The 27,100-nt window shown below is 40.4% G+C and overlaps 1 protein-coding gene and 1 pseudogene across 1 annotated transcript in view; both read left to right on the top strand.

The window, feature by feature from the left end:
- The window catches only part of FTO (FTO alpha-ketoglutarate dependent dioxygenase), a 345,458-nt gene that overhangs the window by 91,879 nt on the left and 226,479 nt on the right, over positions 1–27,100 (top strand). Inside the window, exons 3-4 of the mRNA XM_010990070.3 lie at positions 8,179–8,806; positions 23,535–23,678. Coding sequence (XP_010988372.1) covers positions 8,179–8,806; positions 23,535–23,678 — 772 coding nt within the window. The remainder of the gene's footprint in view (positions 1–8,178; positions 8,807–23,534; positions 23,679–27,100) is intronic.
- On the top strand, positions 21,309–22,222 carry LOC105097535 (large ribosomal subunit protein eL34-like; annotated as a pseudogene).

The following is a 27,100-nucleotide window of genomic DNA, read 5'->3' as shown; positions in this document are numbered from 1 at the left end:
CAAGCCTTCGTAAAGTAAATCTAGTCCCTTAAAAGATGAAGTGAAAATAATTTTTAAGGACATGAATAAATAGAAAGTTCAGACCTGACATTGAGTCCCTTAAGCAGGTCCTCGCCACAGGAATGCCAGCCCAGATGCCAGTCATAAACATGAGGCTTTTTGCAGCCTCCGTACTGGGTCAGTTTATTGCCTCTTACGCTGCGCCTGGGACTGTGCTCAGTGTTTTTTATGAGTGCTTCACACTTCATCCTCCCACACAGCGGCCGCATTCATTCATCCCACAAATACGTACTCAGCTGCCACTCTTCTTTAGGCTTGGGGTGTTTGCGGTGGATACCGTCATTCCTGTTCTAGAGCTCAGGAGAGACTAAGTTCTGTATCTGAGTGGCAGAACCGGAGTTCAAGCCCATATTTTTCTGAGTCCGAAGACCCAGGCTCTTTCTGCCATAACATACGCCTCCCAGTGTCCCATGCTCAGATTCACAATGCTGCAGAGTCGTTTCTTGGTTTCTTCTAGTAAGACTGTAGAGAAAACCAATGAAAGAAAACACCAACAGCAGCAAACTCAAAGCAGAAGAGCAGAGAGAACCTGTCTTGGTTCACCACAGAGCACAAGGAAGTGAATTCGTGTCAGAACACAAACTTGGGACTCCTGCCCTGTTACCCAGAGACAGTGCCACCCTCCTCCGTGTCCCCCTTGCTTTCAGTTTTTCCCTGCTTTCTGTGTGGCAGCTTACTCTCAGTGCTTTACCTGTCTTTGCTCACTTAAATCTTACCACAACCTTCTGAGGCAGGTTTTTTAAAAACCCCATTTTAGAGGTGAGGCTCAGAAGCTCAGAGAGGTTTAAAACTTGGTTCAAAATTTATAAGCACAAAATGTCAAAGGCCAGATTCGAGCCCAGGCTTTTTGGCTCCTGGGTCTGACTCATAAGTGCTCTCCTACTGTATCTCTTGGAACTTCTGGGATTGCTTGGATTTTATCCCGATGATCCCAAACTTCTGTCTCCATCGTGTTCTCCCTTGTGACCTGCCGTACTCCAACTCCAACTGGCTATGAGTGGCTCTGCCTGAAGGTCTTGCAGGTACATCTAACTCAACGCGATCCATGTTCATTCATTACTTACTTAATTAAACACATGTATTTAACCCCCTGATTCTGTGCCAGGTGATGTTTTAGACATTAAAGATGAGGTTGTGAAAACCGACAGAAGATTCTTGCCTTCTTTGAGCTTATTTCTTGTGAAGTACGGTAAGGTCAGGGGGTGGGAGGGAGGGAATAGAGATTAAAATAAAAAAACCTAAAAGATAAATATCAGAAGGGAAAAATGGTATGGAGATAAATAGAGCAGGTAAGGGGGGCAGAGACTGTAGGGGGGGATTGCAACTACGATGGTCACGGAAGTTTAGTGACATTTGAACAAAGACCTTTTGGGGGTACAGGAGCAAGCCATGGAGATACTTGCAGGAAGGAAGAATGTTCTGGACATAGGAAACAGCAAAGCTCTAAGATCTGTTAGAGGAAAGGTGTCTGGGGGAGTACGAGCTGAGGGCGGAGAGCGGGAACTCGATTCCGCGGCAGCTTGAGGTCTGCAGTGAGAACGCTGGCTGTGACCCTGCGTGAGATGAGAAGGTAGGCGGGGGTTTGGAGCACAAGAATGACAGGATATGACAGGCTTTTTCCTGGGATCCTGCCTTCCATTCCCTTCTCTAGCGACCTGTCCCTGTGGGTCCCCCTTGTCCTGTTCTTCCAGCCAGAGCCTTGACGTCCTCAAGGTTGCTCCTGGCCCTTGTGGACTTGTGGGGCCTCGGCTTTTCTACCTCTTCAGAACCTCTCAAGTTGTTTCCTCTTTTCCAGTCCCGCCGACACGGTCTTAGTTCAGGTCCCCATTTGTCATCTCCCACCAGCACACTTGCAGCAGCCTCCTGGTCGCTGCTGCTCGTGCCTCCCCAGTTCCATCAGGCTCGTGTTCCTATAAATCTGCCAGACTTGTCACTCCCAGCTTTATACATTTCGTTAAGTCTCTCTTGCCTCTGGAGCAAAGTTCAGACTCCCCCGGGTATCTGGCAAGACCACTGACTACATGGGCCCCAAACTACTGCTCTGGTCTGGTCTTTACTCACTGCTGAGCATAACGTCCAGGCCCAGATTCCTGTGATGCAGAGTTTCTTGGCTCTGCTGTGGCCTCTCCTCCTTTCATGCATTAGTGCCTCTTCTCTGGGGCTAGAGTGCCCGCATCCCCTCTTCTGTCTGGTGAGCATCTACTCACCTTTAAAGACCTCGCTTAAATTCTATCTCTTCTGAGAAGATACCAGGAAATCCCGCTTGTTTAACTTTCAGAGAATGTTTCCGATCTGACAGCTTCTCCCTACCTCTGCTGTGTACACCGTGGCCAAAGCTCCCACCGTCTCTTTCTCAGATGGTTGTGGTAGCCTCCTATCTCCTTCTCCTGCCCCCACCTGCAGTCCACTTCAACACCCTGTTGGTGGTGGTGCTTGTCTTTAAACAGCCATCAGCTCTTTTAGACTTTCTTGCTCCAAGCCCCTTGCTGGCTTCCCATCTTGTTCAGAGTAAAAGCCTGGACACTCACAGTCACTGCCAAAGCGGGGGACTGGACGCTCACAGTCACTGCCAAAGCGGGGGACTGGACGCTCACGGTCACTGCCAGAGTGGGGGACTGGATGCTCACGGTCACTGCCACAGCGGGGGCCTGGACGCTCACGGTCACTGCCACAGCGGGGGCCTGGACGCTCACGGTCACTGCCACAGCGGGGGCCTGGACGCTCACGGTCACTGCCAAAGCGGGGGCCTGGACGCTCACGGTCACTGCCAGAGCGGGGGCCTGGACGCTCACGGTCACTGCCACAGCGGGGGCCTGGATGCTCACGGTCACTGCCAAAGCGGTGCAAGACCTGGCTCCTGCCTGCTTCTCTCACCTCCTCTCCTGCTTCTCCCCGCCCCGTCCTCCTCCCACTCCGACATTTGTGCTCTTCCAGGAATAAACCAGGCACACGCTGGCCCCAAGGCCTTTGCACTTAATGTTCCCTCAGCCTGGAACTCTCTTCCTCCCCTAGGTATCTGTAGGGCTTGTAGGCTCATTTCTTGCATTCCTCTGCTCAGATGTCACCTTATCAGAGGCCTCCTCTGACTGTCCTGTGTAAATTCACCCCTGGCACTCTGATCCTATTTACCTGGCTTTGTTTCTCTCCATAGCACAGGTCACAATCTAAAATACTATATATTTTACTCAGTAAATAAGTAAAATACTATGTACATATAATGAGCTATATATACTGTATCTTTATACATTATACACATAAATATGAGCTCCCAGAGAACATACAGAAGTTTTGCTTTCACTGTATTCCCAGCACCTAGTGCTTTGCAAATTTCATGTGCTCAGTAAATACGTATTCAGGAAATGAGAATTTTCCAGACTGCCTCCCTAATCATTGATTCCCTGCTCCCATGGAAGTATATTCATACTTCTACTGTGGTAAGTCTTAGATCTCAAACTCTTGCTTCCTATTTCTGTTTATACTGTTAAACTATGAGATGCTAAAATTTGTTTTTATCCTTGTATTTATGACACTTCATACAGTGTTTGATACAAATGGATAGTCAATGCATTTTACATAAACAAAAAATGAACTTTTGAATGAATGAATGAACAAACACTTTGTGTCACCTTGTGCCACATGTTATCACAAGACTCCTTGTGGTAGCTGCAGCAAGGCCTGGGCAGTGACTTTAGAAGAGTGCCTGCCTCCTTTGGAGTCAGCTTAGCATCTTGCAGCTGGAGGCTGGGCCACATAAGTGTCTCGCCCATTTGTCTTGGATGGCTGCCAAGTCATGAGCAACTTACAATGAAAATTATATAGAAAATATTAGGACTGACATAGTGTGAATTTCTACAGTGTGCAAAATATAAAGTGTTAACCTGCAAAATCTATTAACAGCTCAATTAAAAAGATAAATATCATATGATACCACTTATATGTGGGATCTAAAAAAATATACAAATTTTATTTACAAACCAGAGACAGATTCACAGATACAGAAAACAAACTATGATTCTAAAAGGGAAAGGAAGGGAGGGATAAATTAGGAGTTTGGGATTAACAGACCTCCTCTGTGTGATGAAATTCTTTCGGAACCATCCCTTGATATATAAGAGGAAGAGGTAAAATTTATATACAATAGTTTAAAATAGGTAGAAAATAAAGCCTATTTTTCAGGGAACCTAACATTCCGTATCTTTCAGCCATTGACAAAGGCCTGCATATTGGCAATTTATATCTAAAATACCTTTGCAATTTACAAAAGAGAAATAGACTCATAGATGTAGAAAACAAACTTATAGTTACCAAAGGGAAAAGGATTGGAAATGGAATAAATTAGAAGTTTGGGATGAACAGATACACACTACAGTATATAAAATAGGTAAACAATAAGGACCTACTATGTAATAGCACAGGGAACTATATTCAATATCTTGTAATAACATATTATGGGAAAGAATCTGAAAAAGAATATATATATATGAATAACCGAATCACTTTGCTGTACACCTGAAACTAACACAACATGGTAAATCAACTATATACTTCAATAAAAAATGCTTTCCCAAATACTTATTAAACTTATTGTCATTTATGTCATAGAATGTTTTATAGATCTTGAGAACTACATTATGGGACCAGACAACTACTAGTATAATTGCATGACTGCATATTCCCTGGAAAACTTTTATAAGATTAAACAAAACAAAACAAAAATTCTAACATATTTGAAAGTGTGCCAACAGCTGTTCCAAATTATTGTGTGATGTCTGATGTTCTACATGTACCCATCCAAAATGGAAAGTGAACCTATTTGTTTGATCAAATGAATTAATATTAAATTATTTAATATTCATTTCTTTCCCAGAGTTCCTTGTTGTTGTCTTTAAAGAAAATTTTAACAAACACTCTCTGGCACTTTTATATGTCAGGTACTAATCTGATTATTTTATACATAATAAGAGAGGGAATCTAGGTTTGCAGATTTTTCTCTCTGGCAATTTTTGGAGAAAATGATAAAATTAGCCAATTATTATGGTAAGATCAAAAATTTCTAGAGCACTGAGGAACATTCCAAGTCAGATTTAAACAATACCAGAAGTTATCTTGAAAATTTTTGAAAATTTAGGGTCATCAAAAATAATCTCCTGGCACATAAAAGAAATATTGTTAAATTAAGAGTTTTTGAATGTAACCTTTTTTTTTTCTGATTTAAAAAGTATTTTACATTTATTTTGGGAAATTTCAAAAACATACAGATGTCTAAAGAAGAAAATTAAAATTACACCCGAGTTTATTACTGAGAAACAACTGCCATAAACTCTTGGCTATATTTTTGTTTCCAGATCTTCTTTTCTGTGAATATTTACATGTATACTTTTTTTTTTTTTAAATGAAACTACAATCCAATTGTCTAAATATCATATTACTGGTTTCTTATATAGCACTAGTTTGTTACTTAACGTTTTTAATAAAACAATATAAAAATACTTCTAAAGTGTGTTACTTTAGTATGTCATCACATGAATGTGCCATTTTCCCCTCTTATTTCTATTGGGCATGTTGGTAGTTTTCAGCTTTTAATTATTGTAAATAACAGTATGATGAATATCCTTATAGTCTTGGTACATTTCTCTACTTATTTCCCTATGACAAATTCTTAGAAGTAGAATAACTAGATGAAAAGAAATGAACATGATAGATTTTGTCCAGTTGGCCTTAAGCAAGCTTGTAATAATTTGCATTCCTAATTGCAGACTATCAGAATATTTGATTTTCCTTTTACCAACAATGTGTATTACTATGATCAAATTTTATTCTTTGCAAGTGGGGTAGGTTAAACTAAATATAATATAATACAAATATAATGTTAATCTGTATTTTTTCTGACTTGGTGCAGTTAAATTTTTTCTGTGTTTAATTGAGAGCCTTCTCTATTAATTTATGTGTGAATTTTTCTATTGATATAAATATATATTTACATCACAGAAATCAGGAAAACACTAAAAATCAAGGCTGATTTTTTTTTTTCCCCCTCAAAGAGCCAGTTGCTAAACATTTAGGAGGACTCTTCCATCCTTCCTGAAACCTTCCTCTCTTTTGGCCTCTGCATTACTACACTCTCCTGATTTTCCATCTCAAAGATCTTCTTTGCTGAGCCTTCTTCCTCCGTGACTCAGGATATGGCTTTGGGCTTCCTTCTGTGTTTGTACTGTTCCCCTAGGAGATCTCATTTCTTTCCATGTCTTTAAAAAACAGATGGGTGCTGACAACTCCCACCTTGATTTCCCTCGCCCCATTGTCTCCTTTGAGCGCCAGGTGTGTCTGTCCAGTTTCCCCCTTACTATTTCCACATGAGGATTTCATTGCCATCTTCATGGCTCCAGCTTCAAAATGGAGCTCCTCATTCCTTTCTCTTCTTCTGCATGTTTTGTTTTGTCCTAGTCTTTCTTATTTAAAAAAATAGGGGTAGCAGGGCAGCTTAGTATTAGAGCACATGCTTAGCGTGACAGGGTCCTGGGTCCAATCCCTAGTCCTTCCATTAAAAAAATACATAATTAAACCTAATTACCCCCACAAACAAAAACAAACAAATGAAAAAAAAAATAGTAAATTTTTCATTTGGTCATTAAGTCCAGAAATCTGGAACGTTTTTCCTTTCTTCATCCCTCACATCTGATCCCAAGCACGTCCTTTGGGTCTGCCTATAAAATATGTATTTCATCTGTCCGTTTATGTCTCTCTCTCATTCAGACCATCATCACTTCTCTCCTGGACGGTGGTAATAGCACACACCAGGATTTTCCATTGGACATTTGCCTCTTTCCAATCCATGCCCAATATTTTCACTAAGAGTGATTCTTATAAAATGTCAATCAAATTGCTTTTCTCCCCTTGAAGTCCTCCTCTGCACTTCACAGTCACATCCAGATCCCTCACCTGGACCTCCCAGGCTCTATATGTTGAATTAAAAAAAATGGATAGTGGAATAAGTGGTCTTGCCCTGTTTATCATATAAATGGTAATTACTGAATGAAGATAAAGGAGAAAAATGTCAAAGATCATAGGCAGCACAAGACTAGAAGGAGCCAATCAGATTACATTTTATAGGGGTAAATGTAAAATTCTGTGCTTTGGTTTTTTAAAAAAGTCAGTTTCACTGTGTAGAATCAGGGAACTCTGGCTTGATGCCAGTTCATCTGTTAGAGCCAGACATGGTGGCTGAAAAGGTCTGAACTCCTAAACTGCATCAGTAAATCCATGCATTTCCGTATTAGAGGAGGGCGTTATCTTATAGTTCTCCTTCCCCAGGGACACCGGTAGAATTATTACAGCTTTGTAAATTGCAGTGGGATACCTCATTCGTTCATTCACTCATTCATTCAGCATTTACTGAGGGCATTAGTATTACAGTTGTGAACAAAATTGTCATGGCTTGTGTTCACGGGACTCCGTGTCTAACTCACAAAGAGACGTGATTTCTCATTAATCGAGAGGCTGTGTGATCTCGTGGTTAAGATCTCATGCTCTGCAGCCCGACTGTGGAGCCCCATGGTTTCAAATTCCAGTTCTGATACTTATCAGCTGTGTATGACTTTGGGCAAGTTTTTAGAACGTCTCTCTGCCTCAGGATTCTTATCTGTGAACCAGAGAAAATAATAGCACCACCACATAAAATTGCAAGAAGTAAATGAGTTAGTGTGTATAGATCATTAAGAATAGTACACAGCACTTAATAAGCACTTAAAAAAATAGATGTCAAGCAGTTAATTAATTAGATTGTGTTTTCTGGAGGGCCAAAGGCTAGAAGACGGATTGAGGCTAAGGAGAGGTGGTTGTAGAGGGAGCCTGGGAGACCAAAGCCCAAATTATTCTTTTGTTTACAACGATTGTCTGTAATTGTTTGAGCTTGGACTTGACACTCTTGACTGGAGACTCGATGACATTTGTTTTATTTACTTTTCTATTTTAGGCTAGAGAGGTATGAATACTGTTTAGAAATACCCCGACAGTCTTTTTTCGTTTTTTCCTCCTAAAGTTTACGAAGAAACACACTTTTGGAAACAATAAAATGATAGCTCTCCATAAATGCATACTTCTGCTTTGGTTTTGTTTTAGTGGCAGCTGAAATACCCCAAACTAATTCTCCGAGAAGCGGGCAGCGTCCCTGAGGAGCTCCATAAAGAGGTTCAAGAAGCTTTTCTCACGCTGCACAAGCACGGCTGCTTGTTTCGGGACCTGGTGAGGATCCAAGGCAAAGATGTGCTCACTCCAGTATCTCGCATCCTCATCGGGAACCCCGGCTGCACCTACAAGTACCTCAACACCAGGCTCTTTACCGTACCCTGGCCGGTGAAGGGCTCTGACGCAAAGTACAGCGAGGCGGAAATAGCTGCCGCCTGTCAAACCTTCCTCAAGCTCAACGACTACCTGCAGATCGAGACCATCCAGGCTTTGGAAGAACTTGCTGCCAGAGACAAAGCCAATATCGATGCCGTGCCGGTGTGTATCGGTCCAGATTTCCCCCGGGTCGGCCTGGGGTCATCCTTTGATGGACAGGACGAGGTGGACTTTAAGAACAGGGCCGCGTACAACGTAACTCTGTTGAATTTCATGGATCCCCAGAAGATGCCGTACCTGAAAGAGGAACCGTATTTTGGCATGGGGAAAATGGCTGTGAGCTGGCATCATGATGAAAATCTGGTGGAAAGGTCAGCGGTGGCAGTGTACAGTTATAGCTGTGAAGGTACAGTCTGCTCCTTGAAGAGGCAGCCCGAGTGCAACATGACCCGAGCCGTGCAGGCTCTGGAGATACACATGATCGTGTGTGCGTGCGTGCGTGTGTGTATAGGTGTCGTGTGTCCCATCTAAGTCTGGCCACACCTTTATATCTGCAGAATGTACCTCTTTCTCGCCCATGTGCCGTCCGGCTCTTCATTGTACTGTACTCAGAATATTTTCATGTGTAAGCACGGCTGTCATTTGTCTCTCCCATGTTCAGGAGAGCAGCATCTTGGCTTCATACAGCCAACTGCCTTTCTCTAAAGCTCAGAGTAGATCGTACAATTGCTATAATTAACTTGCTGATAAAAGGCTGGGAAAAACAAAAATCTGTCAAGTCTTCCCAGGTTCCCACAGATGCACATTTCCAGTCTTGCCAAAATATTTTATTACATTTGACATCACTGTCTTGAAGGGACTGATTTGTCAAGTATGGGATTGTTCTTGGCTTCCCACAGTTCTGACTACTGTCCTTCCTCACCAGAAGTAGCTGAGGTGGGTTTTATAAGCCGACAGTCCTCTATTTTTAGGAAACTCTCCAGTCCCCCCATCAGTTGTGCAGTTTTATACCTGAGAGGGTTTGCTGTGGCCAACTTGTTCTCGCGGTTTCTGAAATCTGATGCCCCTAGAACAGAGACCATAGGCTACCTTTTTTAGCCAAATTTTCCTTCTTCGGTTGTTCAGGTTCTATGTGTTTAGGGTCCCCGTTGCTTTTCTGAACAGGGTTATAAAAAACGTAGGTGGCTGTATTGCTGACTTTCTCTGCCTGATCATTTAGCAAAAATATAAGACATAGCATTAGCTCTTTTGCCTGTTTATCTCTTCTTGTTTACTGAAAGATGCTCAGAAAACCAGAGCTCTAGATATCCCATCAGGGAACCAACTGGAACTTTTAAGGGTCATCATTTTCCGAAAGCTAGTTTTTCAATCAGACTTTTGTTGTTATTTGATTCTTATTTACTAAAAATGTGTGTTTTGGGAAAGAGATTTAAAAAGAAACTCTTGTGGCTCTCTCTAGGTATCTTACCATTTCCCAGCCTAAGAAATGTCCCCAGGATAGCTAAAATGTTTTCCAGCTTCACCTATGTCTTCGGCCGGAGACAAGGAACTAGTTTAGCGGTTGGAAATTTCACTAGTTTCCCTGGCATCTCAAATAGTTATGTTGCCCTAAGAAAATTGCTTGAAGGGCATTCGATGCTGCCCTAATGGAAAGAACCGCAATCCTCTGATCTGTAGTAAGGTCTTGCCAGGGATTTAAGAACTTTCACGTCCAAGAACTCCGATGTGAACGAACAATGGAGTTTGTTAGCTCCTTCCTTCGGGAGGCACCTCTCTGAAACCGAGGCAGTGGTATGTGATAGCTCAGCGGCTACAAAGATGTCTTTGTGCTCCCGCAGACTCCCAGCCCTTCGCTTTAATAGTCCTATTGTGCTCCCAGAGCGTGGGTGACCAAGTCGTTTTTGAAACCTAGACTATCTTGCAGAAAGGAATTAAAAATTTTCAGGGATAGTTTCTGTGGTTGGGAGTGGTTAAAGTTGATAAAGCATACAAATATACATAAATATATAAAGGTTTAGCCTCTCCATTATCACTGAGACAAGGGAACTGTAGCATTTGAATCTATCTGTAAGAGCAGTGTAATGCCTTTGTTCTGTTAACCCCTGAGACTCCCAGAACTCTCTCAAATAAGAATAGCAAAACAGGGAGCTCTTAATTTTTGAGCACCTACTATGTGCCAGGCACTGGGAGAAACATTTTACATGTATGAACCTGTTTTATTTTTTTTGTGACAACCCTAGGAACGAAGTACTACTGTTATCCTCATTTTACAGATGAGGAAACTGAGACAGAGAAGGATGATGAACCTTTCCACGGTTATACAGCTGTGAGTTAACAGAGCTAGGATTTGAGCCCAAACATTCTGGCTTCTGCGTCCTAACAGCTAAGGCTAAATGCCTCTTGAGCAGGTGTTTGCTCCCCATGAAGTACAGCTACTTGGGATTTTGGTTTTTAAAATGTCCCCCTCTGGAAAGGTTAAGGGAATGTCCTCCTTGCTCTTGTTTGCAGGTCCTGATCCCCCCCGCCCCCATTCTCCCCACTACCTCACTGCTCTCTCCCCACATCTGCTGTCACTTTCTGTACATCCTCTCAGATGATCACGATGCATTCGACTAGCTTATTCTAGAAAAGGGAACCTGTCTCCAGGTTTCTGGCTGTGTGTGTGATGTTGGGCCAGATAGTTTACAAAGTAAGTGCCTTGAGCCTTTTTGGTTTGTGCATTTCTTCCAGGTGATAAGTGATAACGTTTGTCTCCCTGGCCTCTGTATAGTCCTGCCAGTGGTATGGTAAGGATGGACTTGAAGGGGACCATTTGGGTTGAAATCATGTTTGGGATTGGGAAGGGCCTAAAAAGGGCACAGAGAGTGGACATTTCAGACAATTGTACTGTCTTCTGCATCCTTGAACATGTCTGTTGAACAGTTGCTAAGGGAGGTTCAAGAAGCTTTTCTGGACAGTATGGAGACTCCAAAGGTAAATCAAATGCCCTTCCTGCCTTAAAAGGATAGTAAAGTGAGGTGTGCTCTAGTGATTATAATTATAAAATGATGAATTGTCAGATCTGGGAGGGACTTTTGAAATCACCTAGTTCAAGCCTCTCATTTTATAGACACAAACACGAAGGCAGGGAGAATGGAAGTGACTTGTCGAAGGTCACATGGTTACTTAGTGACAGCAGAGTGTTACAGCCACAGAAGATGTTCATGTAAAATGGGTTGGGCGTTCAGAAACAAAAGTGATTACTTCCTGCTGACGTTAAATTCAGTTGAAGCTTAAGATCTTTCAGGACTTTGCTCTCAGTACCTTTTCCCAGTGAAATCTTCCTGTCAGTTTATAATGAACCAATTATCCCTTGTTGGTTTACTTCCGAGAGTAGAGGTCATTGAGAAGTAATTTGTGAAGGATACATGTAATTATACACTAAATTCATTGGCTTTCCAAGCAGGGCTAGTTAACAGATATCTCCAGTAGGAAGATTGAAGTGGTGCAGTTTTTAATCAGGAATGGCTTTAGGGGACTATGTGTAAATAGGCAGAGTATTTGATTTTCCTAGTCTAGCTTTGTTTGCAATTGCTTGTTCCTCCTAGAAAAACAAATTCAGTAGAGAAGACATTAACAACCCCGGGTTTAATATAGTCCTACACCTTGTTCTCTGATTGGAACACCTTCAAGAGCATCACCTAAACAGTAACTACGATGACCATTTTTGTTTGTAGGGAAGGAAATATTTTCTATGACATTGTCTTTATAGAAAAAAACAATTCTTAGGAATTTTAACTAGTGCAAGTATTGCAGATTCTTGGTATAATTTCCCAGGTTTTCCATGAAGGGCAAAGGAGGAAAAGGAAGAGGCCCATGGCTCCCGTTGGGCATGTGATAGGCTAGAAAGCAGCGCTTTGCAGGAGTTTTCTTGGAATCCTAGGGTTCCCATGTGCATCTCTGACTCCAGAACAGTTAACTCCACTGAAGGATGGAAATTTGTTCCCGTGATTCTTAACTCCGTATTTCGAAATGAGTAGCTTTATATTTCTTAGCTGTCTTTAATACCGTGAAAAGCTTGATTGTAATTGCAGCTAGGACTTCTGGAGCATTCATAATTAAAAAAAATGCTTTTTAATGTTTTCCTTAGCCTCCCAGCATACCTGTCTAAGGTCTCAAAGCTCATTTGATCGCGTTTGTTTCAGTGTGTCAGGCCTCATCTTTTGAAGCTATTTTTGAAGTCACTTGTACTGCTTAGTAAAATTTGTTTGATCTTATAAGTCACTTTTTTTTTTAACCCCCCCATGCAATTACTCAGTTAACACTAAGCATTCACTGTTTGCCAGGCACTCTTCTACATGCTGAGTGTGTAACAATGAGCAAAACCCCCTGCCCTCACGGAGCTTCTGTTTTAGCAAGGAGAGACAGGAAGGAAACAATTCAGATTGTATAACAAGGGTGAGGCACAGGCTTAAGGTTTTAAATAGGAAAGCCAGGCTTCCTGAAGGTGGTAACGTTTGATTACAGACTGGGAGGAGCAGGTGGGCGCCAGGAGAGAGCAGTCTAGGTAGAGGGAAAATCGAAGGCCCGGAGGCAGAACAGGATGTTGGGATGTTTCAGAAGCCACGAGAGTGGTTGGAATAGAGTAAGAGAAGAGGAAAAGTCCTGTGAGGACACACAGGAGAGATGAGTGGTGGGGCGTGGCTGAAGATAAGCCTTCTAATATTGTGCATTCGTCCCCCCTTATCTATAGGGGCTGAGTTCCAAGACCCCCTTGTAGATGCCTGAAACCGCAGATAGTTCCAAATCCTATAGAGACCTTTTTCTGTGCAAGCCATACCTATGATAAAGTTGTATTTATCAGTTAGGCACAGTAAGAGATTAACAATAATAACTAATAATAAAATAGAACAGGTGTAACAGTATACTCTAGTAATAAAGTTATGTGGATGTGGTCTCTCTCAGAATATCTCCTGGTACAGATTTAGTGCCTTGTCTGTCTTAACTCAGCACTTAACACGCACTTTTGCTGTCACTTTTGCAGTTTGAGGGTGTGACAGCAAAACTAGCACGAATTTCTTTCTCCTTCTTCACAATTTCATGGAGAGAAGATTCGTTCTTGCCATAGATGTTAGGCGCCTCCGCGTACGATTCTTTTTCTTTCCATATTGAGTCAAGAACTTTCACCTTTTCACTTAAAGGAAGTACTTTCCGGTGGCTTCTCTTTGGCAGATCTGAATTGCCAGCATCACTACGCTTGTGCTCTGGGGCCATAACTAAGTAAATTTAGGGTTCCTTGAACACCAGTACAGTCGATGTGGGAACCAGAGGGCTGCTAAGCGACTACTGGCCGACAGTAGGCAAAGGGATGCGTTAACTCCTAGGTGGGACAGAGCAAGATGGGGCAAAATTTCATCATGCTGCTCAAAAAGGTGCACAATTTAAAACTTAGGAATGGTTTATTTCTGGAATTTTCCATGTAATATTTTCAAAGTGCGGGTAACTGAAACCTCAGAAAGCGAAACAGTAGATCGGGGGTGGGGTCACTGTCATTACAAAGTACTGGGCTTGTACCTGGAGTGAGAGGGGGCACCGCTGCAGTTTGGGTAGAAGGGAGGCAGCACTGGAAGCAGGAGAGCGACAGGAGGCTGCTGGAGTGATCCAGACTGGGGATGGTGGGCCGGCTTAGAAGAGGCAGAGGTGATGTGTATATAGAGTCCCATGTCTTTTCACCAGAAAAGAGTGGCAGCGTCAGTGCCCATGAGAAAAGAAGGCCCGCAGTGACATCTCCCCGTTGTCAAGAGAAGGCTAGCGCAACGAGCATGGCTGAATTCTTTCCCCTCTCTCCATAACTCTATTGAGGTGTAATTTACAAGCAGTAAACTGCACATATTTAAAGTCTACAAATTTATAAAGGATGGGATGGGAAGTTTGAGGTGGCTCATCAGTAAAGATCAGCCCAGATCGCCCATCTCATGATATCAAGCCCTTCATTGTAATCCAGTCTCCTGTGTTGGAGTTTCGGATTCCTGCATCACCTATCTTTCTCTTTCCTGATTTGTTTCTTTATTTTGATGGAGTGTTTCCTTTAACAGTTAGAAGGTAAATTTTTGAGACCTTGAATGTCTTAAATTATCTTTATTCTACATGGACATGTATAGATACTTTAGGTATGGAAATCTTGGCAGGAAATAATTTTCCTTCAGGATTTGGAGGGCATTGTACCAATGTCTTTCATCTTCTAGTGGTCATGTTGAGAGCTGTTTTTTTGTTTATCCTCTATGTGACTTTTTTGATAGAATTTTCCCTAGTGTTTTATAATTTTACAGTGATATTTATAATTTTACAGTGGCATTTAGTAGGTCCTTTCAATCTGGAAACCCACATCCTTCAATGAGGGATATTTTCATGAATTACTTTGTTAATTATTTCTTCCTTTCCAGTTTTCTCTCTAGAATTCATTTGGTTTGATCATTGAACCTTCTGGACTGTTCCTCTAGTTTTCTTATTTATTCTCTTATTTTAAAAATGTTTTTATATTTTAAAAAATATACTGTCGGAGATGTCCTTAACTTTATCTTCCAACCAATCTATTGAAGTTTTTATTTTGAATTATTGAAATATTACAAATATCATAAACACATAGTTTGGTAAATTGTCACAGAGTGAACGTATCTATGTAACTAGCACCCAGATCAAGAAATAAAACATCTTAGTACTCCAGAAATACTCCCTTCCAGTGTATTCTTTCCCCCCAACAGTAACCACTGTTTTGACTTCTAAGGCCATACAATAGTTTTGCACGTATTTGAATTAGAATTGTAAGCTCTTTGATGTCATGGTTTGTGTCTTGATCCTTCTTTCTGCGTATAATGCAAAATCGGTAAGGTTTTTCTTTTTTTTTTTTTTTTTTGCCCCAAATCAGTAGATATCTTTTATTCTTGAGTAGTTTGTGCTGTTCAACTACATTGTGGCCACTGTAAGACCAGTCTCACTGACTTCAAGTGGACCTTGTTTCGACAATAATAGTCAGTTTCCAACTTCTTCCCCTCCACATTTGTCTCCTTTGAGCTTTCTTCTCTTGAGGCGGACGGACTTCTCATGGCCCTGAAGTGATTGCATCTGGCATTTGTGACCACCCTCTTTCTTTTTCAGGAGCTTTGGGAAGGAGAGAAACTAGGTCTTGGACGTGTATTTTGAACCCTGGATAAATAAAGCTTTGCCTAAAGCTATGTGAAATAATTATTCTCTTTTAATTAATCCAGTTTGGTTCTGGTCGTCTGTGCTATTTACAACATCAGGGTTTCCTGTAAGTCTCCATGGCTCTCTCTGTATTTTCCTGAGGTTGCCCACAGAATTGCAGCCTCTATTGTTCAACACTCTGGTTCGGAGAATGTCTTATTCGAGGAGCATCTCTGCTTCGTCTCCTCATTTCATATTTTATTTCAGATAATGTCGTGGTCTTGAAGCTGTAGCCAAGAGCCCCCAGAGCAGTTTTTCTCTCCCTTTCTCACTTTTCCTTTTTTCCCTCAAGTCCATGAAACACGATATAATGAGGTTCTCCTATGGATGTGAGTATTTATATCTTAAAAAAATTTTTTTTCAAATGCTTAATCTGAAAGCTGACAGAGCCAGACATCATGTTGAAAGGCTTTAGATTTTTTTTTCAGTAAAGAGTTTTCAATATTTCCCCTGAAATCCCAGAAGACTTACAATTAATTGTATAATTTGTCTGTGTCAGGGGACTACATTTGTCCTGAATGGCTTATCTCAAGGCATCTAAGATCAGCTTCTTGTTATAGATTCTGAGCTGAGACTGATTAGGACAATTTTTTTTCCTTCAAACTTCCATATTCTTCATTTCTTCGGACCACTCACTCCCTAGGGGCTGAGGAGTGTGCTCTGTGTCAGCAGCCAGCCTGACTCCTTGTTCATCACAGCCAGTCAAAGAAAGTAGTGCTAAATGGTAGAGCTCCTTGGCTAACCTTTCTTTCCGTGGGATGGAGTCCTTCAGGAGTGTTACCCAGATGTTCTCTGGCTTATGCCATTTGCAACTTACTTTGGAAGCCTATCCAGAAAAATTATCCAAACTCTGCACATAGACGTGTCTGCCTTCCAGAGGAATCATTCTGAAAAACAGGTCTGACCTATGAAAAAGCCATCTTCAGTGTCTACCATTGTCCCCAGTGTAAGTTTAGATTCCTCACCACGGTTCACCACACCCTCCGTGTCCTGGCCTCTCCCCACCTCTCTGGCCTCTCCTCCTTCATATCCCTGTCCTTCGTGTAATACTCTTACCACTCAGAATCAGTTATGTTCTTATATACCCACCATGCCGTGTCCTTCTAGAATGTGTCTTCTCATATGTTCCCCTTTCCCCTTCCTTCTCTCTTCATTAAAAAAAAAAAAAAAAAAGAAAAGAAGGTTTCCTTGTCCCAGACACTGGAATGTTATTGACCAGTGCTGGCCAGAGAGCATCATTAGGCTCCATATGCCAGCTGACCACCTGCAACTTCCGGGTTTCTCCTGCCTCAAGAGATCTATGACATGGATAGAAAGGGCTGCTTAAGCCCCTCTAAGTTTGGGGTTAAGGCAACTGAGAAAATAGTTGCCAGGGCCAGAGTCTTAGAAATTTTAACACTTGGCTGAGGGAATAGGGAATAGGTAATAGGGCTGTTTTTTAATGTGTGGTGGTGATGACTGTATACTTACATAGCATTGAAATATTATTGACTTACAGTATTAATGGTATATGCTATTAAATATGGCAGAAAATTTCAAGTGATATATCCTTCCTTCACGCTCAGGCTTCTGTCTTTGTTTTCTGCGTAACAGTGGTTGCATACAGCTTTAAGAATGCAAACCAAACATTTCACGGCATTTATCTTTTATTAAATGGAATAAATTTTCTCTCAAGAACTAGTTAGTAGAAATAAATCAAATTGGTTAATTTGCAGGGGCAGGGGGGAGTTTTGGACATTTTAAAGTTGATGTTTAAACTTAGGTGTTCTTTGGTATTTTGTCACATCTTCTACTTTTTGTAAAAAAAAAGTGTTTGGTTAGTGGAGCTGGGAATGCAGCAAACACACTGAGACACTTAAAATCCTTGCAGTGTTACTGAGGTTTAAGGGCAAATAGGAGCCGATTGCCTCTGCTTGTTTCCATAATAACACGGGGCAACAGTAATCAGTTGCAGTTGCTATAGATCATTACAAGTTGATTTTATTGAGAAAGCAAGCAATGCTGTATTTATGCAATAAAAATCTTATCAGACATGCAGGTTCCCTCCTTCATAACCAGCCCACGGGGGAAACAAACCTTCAACAAAATATTATTTTAATGAGCACATTTCAAAGATGCTGGATATATGGGAGCCATCAGGAAACACTGATTGCAATTACTGTCTCTGTTTGTCGGTCAGAACTTTATTGGTGCCATATTGAGAAGAGTGTGAGGATGAAAGTTCGAGGGGAAAGCAGTCAACCTGCCTGTGAGCCTATAAAGATGATGGCTTATTGGAACATCCATATTCCGTGGCGTTAAAACTGCCTGAACGTTGTTGTCTTTGTAGCTTAAACATCATTTCTTTTTAAAGTGACGTTGTGGGTGATTTGACCAGAGAGACATGAAAAACCTCCTTAAAATGTTTCTGTTCTTTTTTCCTTGGGGCGTTTTCTCTCTCCATTATCATTAAGATCCTCTAGAATGAAGCAGCCTGAAGCTTTGGAGTATCACAGATATGAACATATGATTTCTTATAGCAATATGCTTTTGCGGGCGGGAGCTGCTTATCAAATAATTTAGCATTAATTATTTTATTATGTTCTTTGCTGGTATTAGTCACATGACTTTACTAGGTATTAGTCACATGACATCATGATTATTTTATTCCGCTTGGGTCCTCACTAATATGTGCCCCAGGCATCTCTATCAGATCACAGACATCAAGACTCTAGAGCAGGGGTTGGCAAATATTTTCTGTATAAAGACCCAGAGAATAAAGACTTTCAGCTTCAAGGGCCTCCTGGCCTGTGTCTTAGCTATTCAGCCTTGTTGTTATGTGTGAAAGCAGCCGTGGACAAGATGTGAATGATGATCCTGACTGTGTTCCAGGTAAACTTTGTAAGAGCAGGTGATAGGTCTGACTTGCTTGTGGGCCAGAGCAAGGTTCATGGGCTTAAATGCCTGTAGGAGACAGGGAGAGCCCGCTAAGGAGTCAGGTGGCCGACTGGGCACTGCCACTGGCCGAGAGCATGTGCCCTGTCTAAAAGAGGCAGCGACTTCTTACCTGCAGCCACTTGTGAGTGGCCCAGTGATACCCGATCTTGTAATTCAAGAGTGGGGGGAAATTGGTATCTTTACGCAAGGCACTTTTATCAGCTGGCAACTAATTTAGATTTGTTTAGAAAATGTCTTGGTGGTCAAGTTATTTACCTTTGTGAGCTCTTTTCTGGTCTACAGGATCTAGTTTGGCAAATTCTGCTGTTTTCAGCTCCAACTTTGTATTATGTATAAATAAGAACTTCCTGGAGATTGTCATCAAACATGGATAGCAAATATCTAATTCTAGTGGTGCTAACTACCTCTTCCGGTGCCTGCGACAGACACCAGTAATCAATCAGACCACTCTTGCCTGCTGAACCTGGAGAAAATTTTGGAGTAATTTTCCACCTGGGCTCAAAAAAACCCACCACCAATGAGTTAGTTGTGTCCTCTGGTATGTACATTATTTGTCATCCCTATTCCAGAGGATTCTCTTTAAAATATTTTTGGGATTAAGGTAGGAAATGGCTTTAGACTTTTTAATTCTATGACTTTATTCTTAAAGAAATCTAGCTAAAAATTTCTCTTCACTAAAAAGTACTTGAAAGAATATATATCAGAAATTACAGCACATAGGACAGAATGTGAGATTCTGTTCCTATGGCAGTATCAGATTTTAGATTCAAATGTAGGGTATCGAAGACTGTCCACACTTGGATGTGTCCTGAAAGGTTTTAGTAGCATTCCTTCTTTGAAGACACCATGAACTTGGATTTCCGGTCTGTTGGTTTTTTTTTTTTTTTTTTTGCCACCATACCTGTGCAGAGTAATGGAAATGAATGATTATCACGGGGAATTCCGTTTTTTCTTTCTCTTACTGCCTCTAATCCTGGTGCACAGTTACTGCTGAGTAAGATGTTCAGAATTTAGGGACTCCGTATGGATGGGTGCCACCTGGGATTATGTCCTTTTGGATCATATATGTGACATGCACGTGATGGAGCCCAAGGAAAACACGCTTTATTGTCTATTTTGATCGCATCAAACTTAAAAAGTTTTTTTAACTGAAGTACTGTCAGTTACAATGTGTCACTTTCTGGTATACAGCACAATGTCCCAGTCAGGAGTATACATACATATATTTGTAAAACTTTACATCTTTCATACTCTACCCTCTGAGTCTAAACTGTACTTGTTTCAAGTTTGATCATCTCCGAGAATTCTGCTCTATCCATTCTAGCCCTCGGTGAACCTGTCTCTTCTCTAGACTTCTTTAATATTGAGAACTGTACTAATTTAGCAGTTGTGCTTTACATCATTTGATTTAATTGGCATTTGTTTCTTTTCCCCTCTTTCATTAATTCTCTTCCCACCATCTAGCACAGTGAGGACCGCGAGTGGTGTGAACTGAAAGGACATTTTCCCTGTAAGCAAGCAGTTTAGTCCACGTGTTCATTGGGTGCCTTTTATGTGCCAGTTACTAGGATGCTAAGTGTGAGTGGACAGAAAAACGGACCCAGCCCTTGAAGACCAGAGTCTAGTGGATTAAAGTCTAATGGAATTTAAAACGTTCCCCTTTTTAGTAATCAATAATGAACATTTACAACTCCACTGGCAGAGAAGTTTCACTGGGCATAGCTCTTTGTTTCATTCATTGGTATATATCAAGTGCCTAGGTCAGTGCCTAGTATACAGTAAGTGCTCAATAAATATTTCTTAAATGAGCTTTTAAGGTTTGATATGGGCACAGGACTGTTAGTGAAGTATAGTGTGTGCCTTTCCTGCCAGAAATATTATATGCACATATGCACACATGTGTGTATGTGTTTGTATTTTTTACACAAATTATAATCTCCTCCTTTCTCTTAAAAATATAACAGCTAGTTCTGTATCAGTGTATACTCATATTACTTTAAGTGACTATATAGTGTTTTATTGCCTGGACATTTCATAATTTACTTAACCAGAAACTTCTTGATGGATATTTAGGTTGTTCTAATCTTTTGCTCTTATAAGCAGTGCTACCATAAATATCCGTGCTCATTTGCAACTTCTGCAATTTGGAATTTTAGAGTACATTCCTAAAAGTGGTATTGTGGAATTCCTCTAAGTTCAAAGGCTTTATGCATTTGTAATTTTGATGAGTATTGCCAGATAGTCCTCTACAGAGAGTGTGAGTGTGCCATTTTGCTACACTCTTAAGTGACACTGTATTTTATCAAAGTGTTTGATTTTTTTCTGATAGGTAAAAAATATCTATTGTGGCTTTAATTTGTATTTCTCTTACATGAATATGTTTAAACATCTTTTTATATGTTTACATACTTTTATTTCATTTCATGTGTTCTGTCTTTATAACTTCTGCCCTTTTTTTCTAATTGTTGATCTTTATCTTATTGATATGTGGAAACTCTTTATATAGTTAAATTCCCTGGCTATGCTTGCTTGTTTTATATTTCTATATGAATTGTAGAATTAGCTTGTCTAGTGGCCAGCCCCATTCACTTAAAAATCAATCCTCTTGATATTTTTATTGTGTTTGTGTCAAATTTATAGATGATTTAGGGAGAACTGACATGTCCATGATGTTTTGTCTTGTTTCCCAAAAACCTAACATGTCTTCACATTTGTTTACATGAGTCATTGGGGTTATAAAGGGCATTGTCTTAACTTTGGGAATGTTTCTAATGCTTCACTGTTAAAATATGCTGGCCTTTGCTCCTCCAGGTTTTATATCTAGAGGCATTCAGAATGGTCCAGCATTTGACATACTGTCGCAGGCTGTCCTACAATACAGCCTCTAACAAAACTGGGTTGTCCTGAGCCCCTGGTAATAGAATTGTTTACCTTTATACCAAGAAAGTTGGGAGAGCACCAAAATCCGCATGTGGCGTGAGCCCAGGCCGACTTCGAGGAGTTCACACTGAGACCTAAAGTTCTCATGAGACTGTCTAAAACAAAACGACATGTCAGCTGGGCTCATGGTGGTTCCATGTGTGCTGAATGTCTGTGACAGGATCAAGCGTGCTTTTCTTATTGAGGAGCAGAAAATCGTGAAAGTATTGGAAGCACAAGCACAGATTCAGAAAGCAAATAAAACATGAGGCTTTTTTAAGTAATAAGCGAAAAACCTTAAAAAATGTGCTGGCTTTGGGATTCAGATAGATCTGTAGTGTATCATGTTAAGGAACTAGCCACCTATTGCTATCTTATTGAGGTGTTTTTTTTTTTTTTATAATGAAAGAATTTTTTTTTAAGTTTTACTTTATTTATTGGGGGGAGGTAATTAGGTTCATTGATTTATTTTAATGGAGGTAGTGGAGAATGAACCCAGGACCTCATGCATGCTAAGCATGTGCTCTGCTACTGAGCTATACCTGCCCCTCAAAAGGATGTATTTTATCAGACACTTTCGTGTATCTCTGGTTACTCATGAATTTCTTGTTTGTATTCATCTATGAATGTGATGGATTTTAAGTACAGGTTTTTGCATATTGAACTATCCTTGTATTCATGGAATAAGTGCTCCTTGATCATAGAATGCTATTCTTTTAATATGCTGCTGGATTTGGATTCTATTTCCTTAAGCAGGTCTTCCTCAACTTACAGTGGGGTTACCTCCCAATAAACCCATTGTAAAGCTGAAAAATATCATAAGTCAAACTGCATTTAATACACCTAATCTGCTGAACATCATAGCTTAGCCTAGCCTGCCTCAGGTGTGCTCAGAACACTTTTATTAGCCTACTTTTGAGCAAAATCATCTAACATGAAGTCTGTTTTGTAATAAAATATTGACTATCTCATGTAATTCACTGAGTGCTGTATTGAAAGTGAAAATTAGAATGGTTGTGTGGGTACAGAATGGTTATCAGTGCATTGGTTCTTCACCCTCATGATTGTGTGGCTGCTCAAGAGCTACCCCTGCCTAGCATCACAGGACAGACACTATTGTCCTGCGTATCGCTGGCCCAGGGTTGGATCAAAACTCAAAGTATGTTTTTGACTGAATACATACTGCTTTCACACCATCATAAAGCTGAAAAATTGTCAAGTCAAACCATCATTCTGGGAACCCTCTATATTATATTTAGGAATTAAGCATTAATTTTCAGATGTGAGACTGGGGTATGTGTGTGTGTGTGTGTGTGTTGGACTTTGATTCATATTCTAGCTTTATGAAAAGAATTTGGACACTTGTCTATGCACTTAAATAATTTACACCATATTGAAATTACCCACTTTTTAACTGTTTGATAGAGTTCTCCTCTGCAACTCTCTAGGTCTGTGATTTCCTGCGAGAGAGTTCTTTGACAGCTTTCTTTATACCTTCTGTGACTTGTTTAGCTTTCTGCATCTTCTGGGGTCGATTTTGGTCGATAATATTTTCCTAAAAAACTATCCATTTAATCTGGATTTTCTAATTTAGCTACACGGACTTGAAGCAAAATAATTTTCTTTCATTTTCATTGGTACCTGTGGTTATTTCCTTTCCATTTTTAGATTTTTTTTTGATTAAAAATAAATGACATGTTACAAATATTCTAAGTAATTTTTTAAAATGACATAAAAGGATTGTATAGTTCATTTATCCATATTTTATTAAAAGTTCAGTTATTCCTAAGATAACTATTATGAAACCGAGAACTTTTATTGTTTTTTTAATTCTTATTTTTTACTGAAGTGTAGTCGATTTACAATGCTAGTTTTGGGTGTACAGCAAAGCGATTCAGTGACACATATACATATATATATTTTCAGATTCTTTTCCATTACAGCTCATTACAAGACATTGAATATCGTTCCCTGTGCTATACAGTCGGTCCTTGTTGTGAAACCGAGAACTTTAGATGAAACATTTCCTTGCTGATTACTCTTTGCTCTTTTGACAGGTCCTGAAGAGGAAAGCGAGGATGATCCTCAACTCGAAGGCAGAGACCCTGATATCTGGCATGTTGGTTTCAAGATCTCGTGGGACATAGAGACACCTGGTTTGGCAATACCCCTTCACCAAGGAGACTGCTACTTTATGCTTGGTAATTGGGAGGATCAAAGCTTTGTTGATGCTCTGGTGTCTAAGTTTTAGATTATTGGGTACAGACTTCGAATATGTCTTTTGAAATACATTTTTCAAGTATTTTGTAGTGATAATGAAACTTCTATCTGTAACAATTTTTTTTAAAGCTACTGCTCATTTTAAAAGTTGCTTTTCTTTTCATTCTCAGTGTTTATGGAGTTCCCCAAATGTGCTAAACAGCTTTCAAGATTTTTCATTAGAGCTACCAGATCATCTAAGTCAACTGATCTGTGTGAAGTTTTCAAAAGATGTCCCTGCCCATATAGGTTTTTAGTGAAAGTCTTTTTTTGCTGTGAATTTAGTTTCTTCTCAGGAACAGCTGACCTGACAGCGCAGCCTTTCCCTCCCCTCATTGAGTTCTCTCATTTCCCTCATTTAGTTCTTTGAGAGGCAGTGTTTCAGCTGTGGTCAGGCTAAGTGAAGCTGTAGAGCTTTGTGTTTTGCTTCTGTGCTCTGAGTTTTTTGTTTTATTTTTAGATTTTCTATTTGCTTTCTGATGCACAGTGTGCGAACAATATCTGTTTTCCCTCACAAAGCCTCTCAGGGTTTGTTCTGTCCTTGGCTCTGACTCCGGATTATTTAGGGGTGATCTCACTCTTACCTGCCTGGGGGAGTAATCTCCCCACGTGTTTGGTTTTAGAGCTAGGAAGCGCCAAGGCTTAAACTCAGTATTTATAATAAGAATTATTTCCCAATCAACAGAGTGTTTGTAGAGGGCCCAGTGTTCTACGTGCTGCATAAGGTTCTGGAGGAGAGAGTGGAGATGGCTAAAACTTGGTCCTTGCCTTCTAGGAATTAAGAATTTGGAGTAGCCCTTGAGGCCATTAGCTCAGTAAATGTTTTCCAGGTGTCAATCATTCTCACATCGGTGTCCAGGTTCTTGCCAGGTCCACGTGCTCCCTGTACTGTTATTACTTACGTAATATTTCTCTCTAGATGAAATCACTTTTTTTCTTTCACTGAAATGAATTTATTTTAGGAGATTTTATATCGCTATCTTAAATGGAAAACCAGCTTCCCTTGGCATAATTAGAGGAATTGTATGAAGAGAGAGAGAAAGGAAAACAGTATTAAGTGCCCTCTACTTTTGTTTGCTGCAGGTCCCAAGCCCGAGTCCTGGTCTGTCTTCTGTAACTGTTACAGACAGGTGTTAGCTGCATAACAGTGCCAGTCTCAGACTTTCCCCTCCATGTCAGCGGGGAGATCGGAAGAGCATTGTGTAGGGAATTACTTTCTCATGGTGTGATTCCGTGGTAAATTCTTAAATTCTTCTCATGGATGATTCCTGCATTTGTGAAACACGGATCTAACTAAGCCCTAAATCTCTCGCCTGCCGTTTGCACGTCGCTTTACAGTTTACAAATCAGTTTCACATAAGCAGTCTCATTCAGTCTCCAAACAACCTTATGAGGGAGACGGTGCAGGGGTTGTTCTGTTCTTAAGTAATTTGCCCATGGTCCCTCAGTTCGAGTGAGGCAGAACAGGGACCAGTGTGGGTTGCAGGCTTCATAGACAGTGCTTATCTCACTCTAAAAGGGACCGTTTAGATTTGACCGTGATTCACTGAAATCTCTATGTGGAAATGCTTTTAGGGTTAAGGCCATCTCTTCACCCACCCCTCCCCTCCTTGCCTCAGGAACTAAGTTGGTTTTCTGAAGTCTTTGCCCCATCACTGAGCATCATTTGTAGGTAAAACAGACTATTAATTCATTTTTTAATATACCACCCAGATGTGGCTATTTACCATGAGTATAAGTGGGTGATCATTTCAACCAATAAACCACTTTGCTTTTGGACAGTTTGTTCAAGAGTTTCTGTTAGCATTTGGCATCTTTAAAAGAGATGAGAACCAGAATGGTGCTATTTTTAATAGCTTTATTAATTTTCTGTATATAAAAGTAGTGCATACACATTGTCAAGATTTAGCTATTTTCTATTTATTTAGTAACATCTGATTGAAAAGGTAATACATGCTCATTGTAGGGAAAAGAAGTTCAGAAAAGTATAAAATGAAAGAAGAATAAAATAAAAATCAGGTTCATGCCTATTTTAGTACATTCCTTTTCAGCCTTTTCCCTAGATGCACATATAGCTGTATCTGGAATAACAGTGGTATATGAATAACAGCTACATTTATTGGGGGATTAATGACACATCAGACCTTCTTTTAATCTTCTCAATAACCCGGAGAAGTAGATGTTAGCTATATTGAGAATGAAAATATTAAGCTTAGACTGATGTAGTGCCTTAGCCATGGTTACACAGCTGGTAAGAAGCATGGATTGGAACTTGTCCTTTTATCCCACTTGGGCTCTGACACCCATGTCCAGCTCCCCCACCCCCATACATGGATGCCCTCCTCACCCCACGATGCTTCTGCCTCACCTCAAGGACTAAATTGTTCAGAAGAGAAGAGGAGAATGTGACGATGGTGGTTATCTGCTTCTTTCTTTTCCATTTCTTATTCAATGTATTTTTCCATATGTTTTTCTTGGCTCAGAAATACATTAATAGTGAAAGCATTAAATAATTACATTGTCCTTTTGACTTATGTATTATAATGAATATACTTTTAAAAATCTACTGTGTTTTCCTTTAGCTATTGGAGGTGATACACAGAAGGGAGTGTTACTGTTTTATAGGAGCTGATATCCAAGACATAACATGTAGTCCTGACTTCCAACTCCTGCCTTCAGATCTCAGTGAAATAACCGACAACCTACTGAGCAGGGCCAAGCCTAGCACACTGTACCCAGAGTTTGTATATAGGATATATTTTCTTATTAAGATGTCATATTCGAGTTCTAAAATGAATTTTCCTCCCTCTCCTCTTAGACAGAACAAAACAAAAATAAAAGCAACCATGGTCCAAAGCTACCTTTTTCTCTTTATGTTTTAAAACCCGGATACTATACAGAGCCCTGTGGAGGGACCTCAGCCCTGTACTGATATCTGAAATCTGAACTTCATAGCACTTATGAAAAGGAAACAGTTTAGCTCAATTTATAATAATATATTGGTCTGCAGAGGAAGTGCAGACTGAACCCTGCTGTCTCAAGTAAATACTCCAGGGGTGTCTGATGGGGAACGTGTCGGGTGCCTGTAATAAATCCAATGCCTGTGGAATTGAGTGAAGGCCCTGCTGGCAGTGCCTGAGGACACGCTTAACTGGGGTTGTCACGGTTTTACTTTTAAATTGGAATCTTTGCCCTAATCTCAGAGTTAGACATGACCAGATTTGCAAGCAGATTTACAATTTTCACTAATTTTCCAACCAGGACTTCAAAATACACTTAGAGTAAAAAAAAAAAAAAGTACACTCTGGTCTTTCTCAGAGTAGGATGATTTACTTTGCCACAGATGTTTTCCATAGACTGAATG

This window comes from Camelus dromedarius, chromosome 9, assembly GCF_036321535.1.
Source record: "Camelus dromedarius isolate mCamDro1 chromosome 9, mCamDro1.pat, whole genome shotgun sequence".
Lineage (NCBI taxonomy): Eukaryota > Metazoa > Chordata > Mammalia > Artiodactyla > Camelidae > Camelus > Camelus dromedarius.
This window is presented reverse-complemented; position numbering and strand designations above follow the sequence as displayed.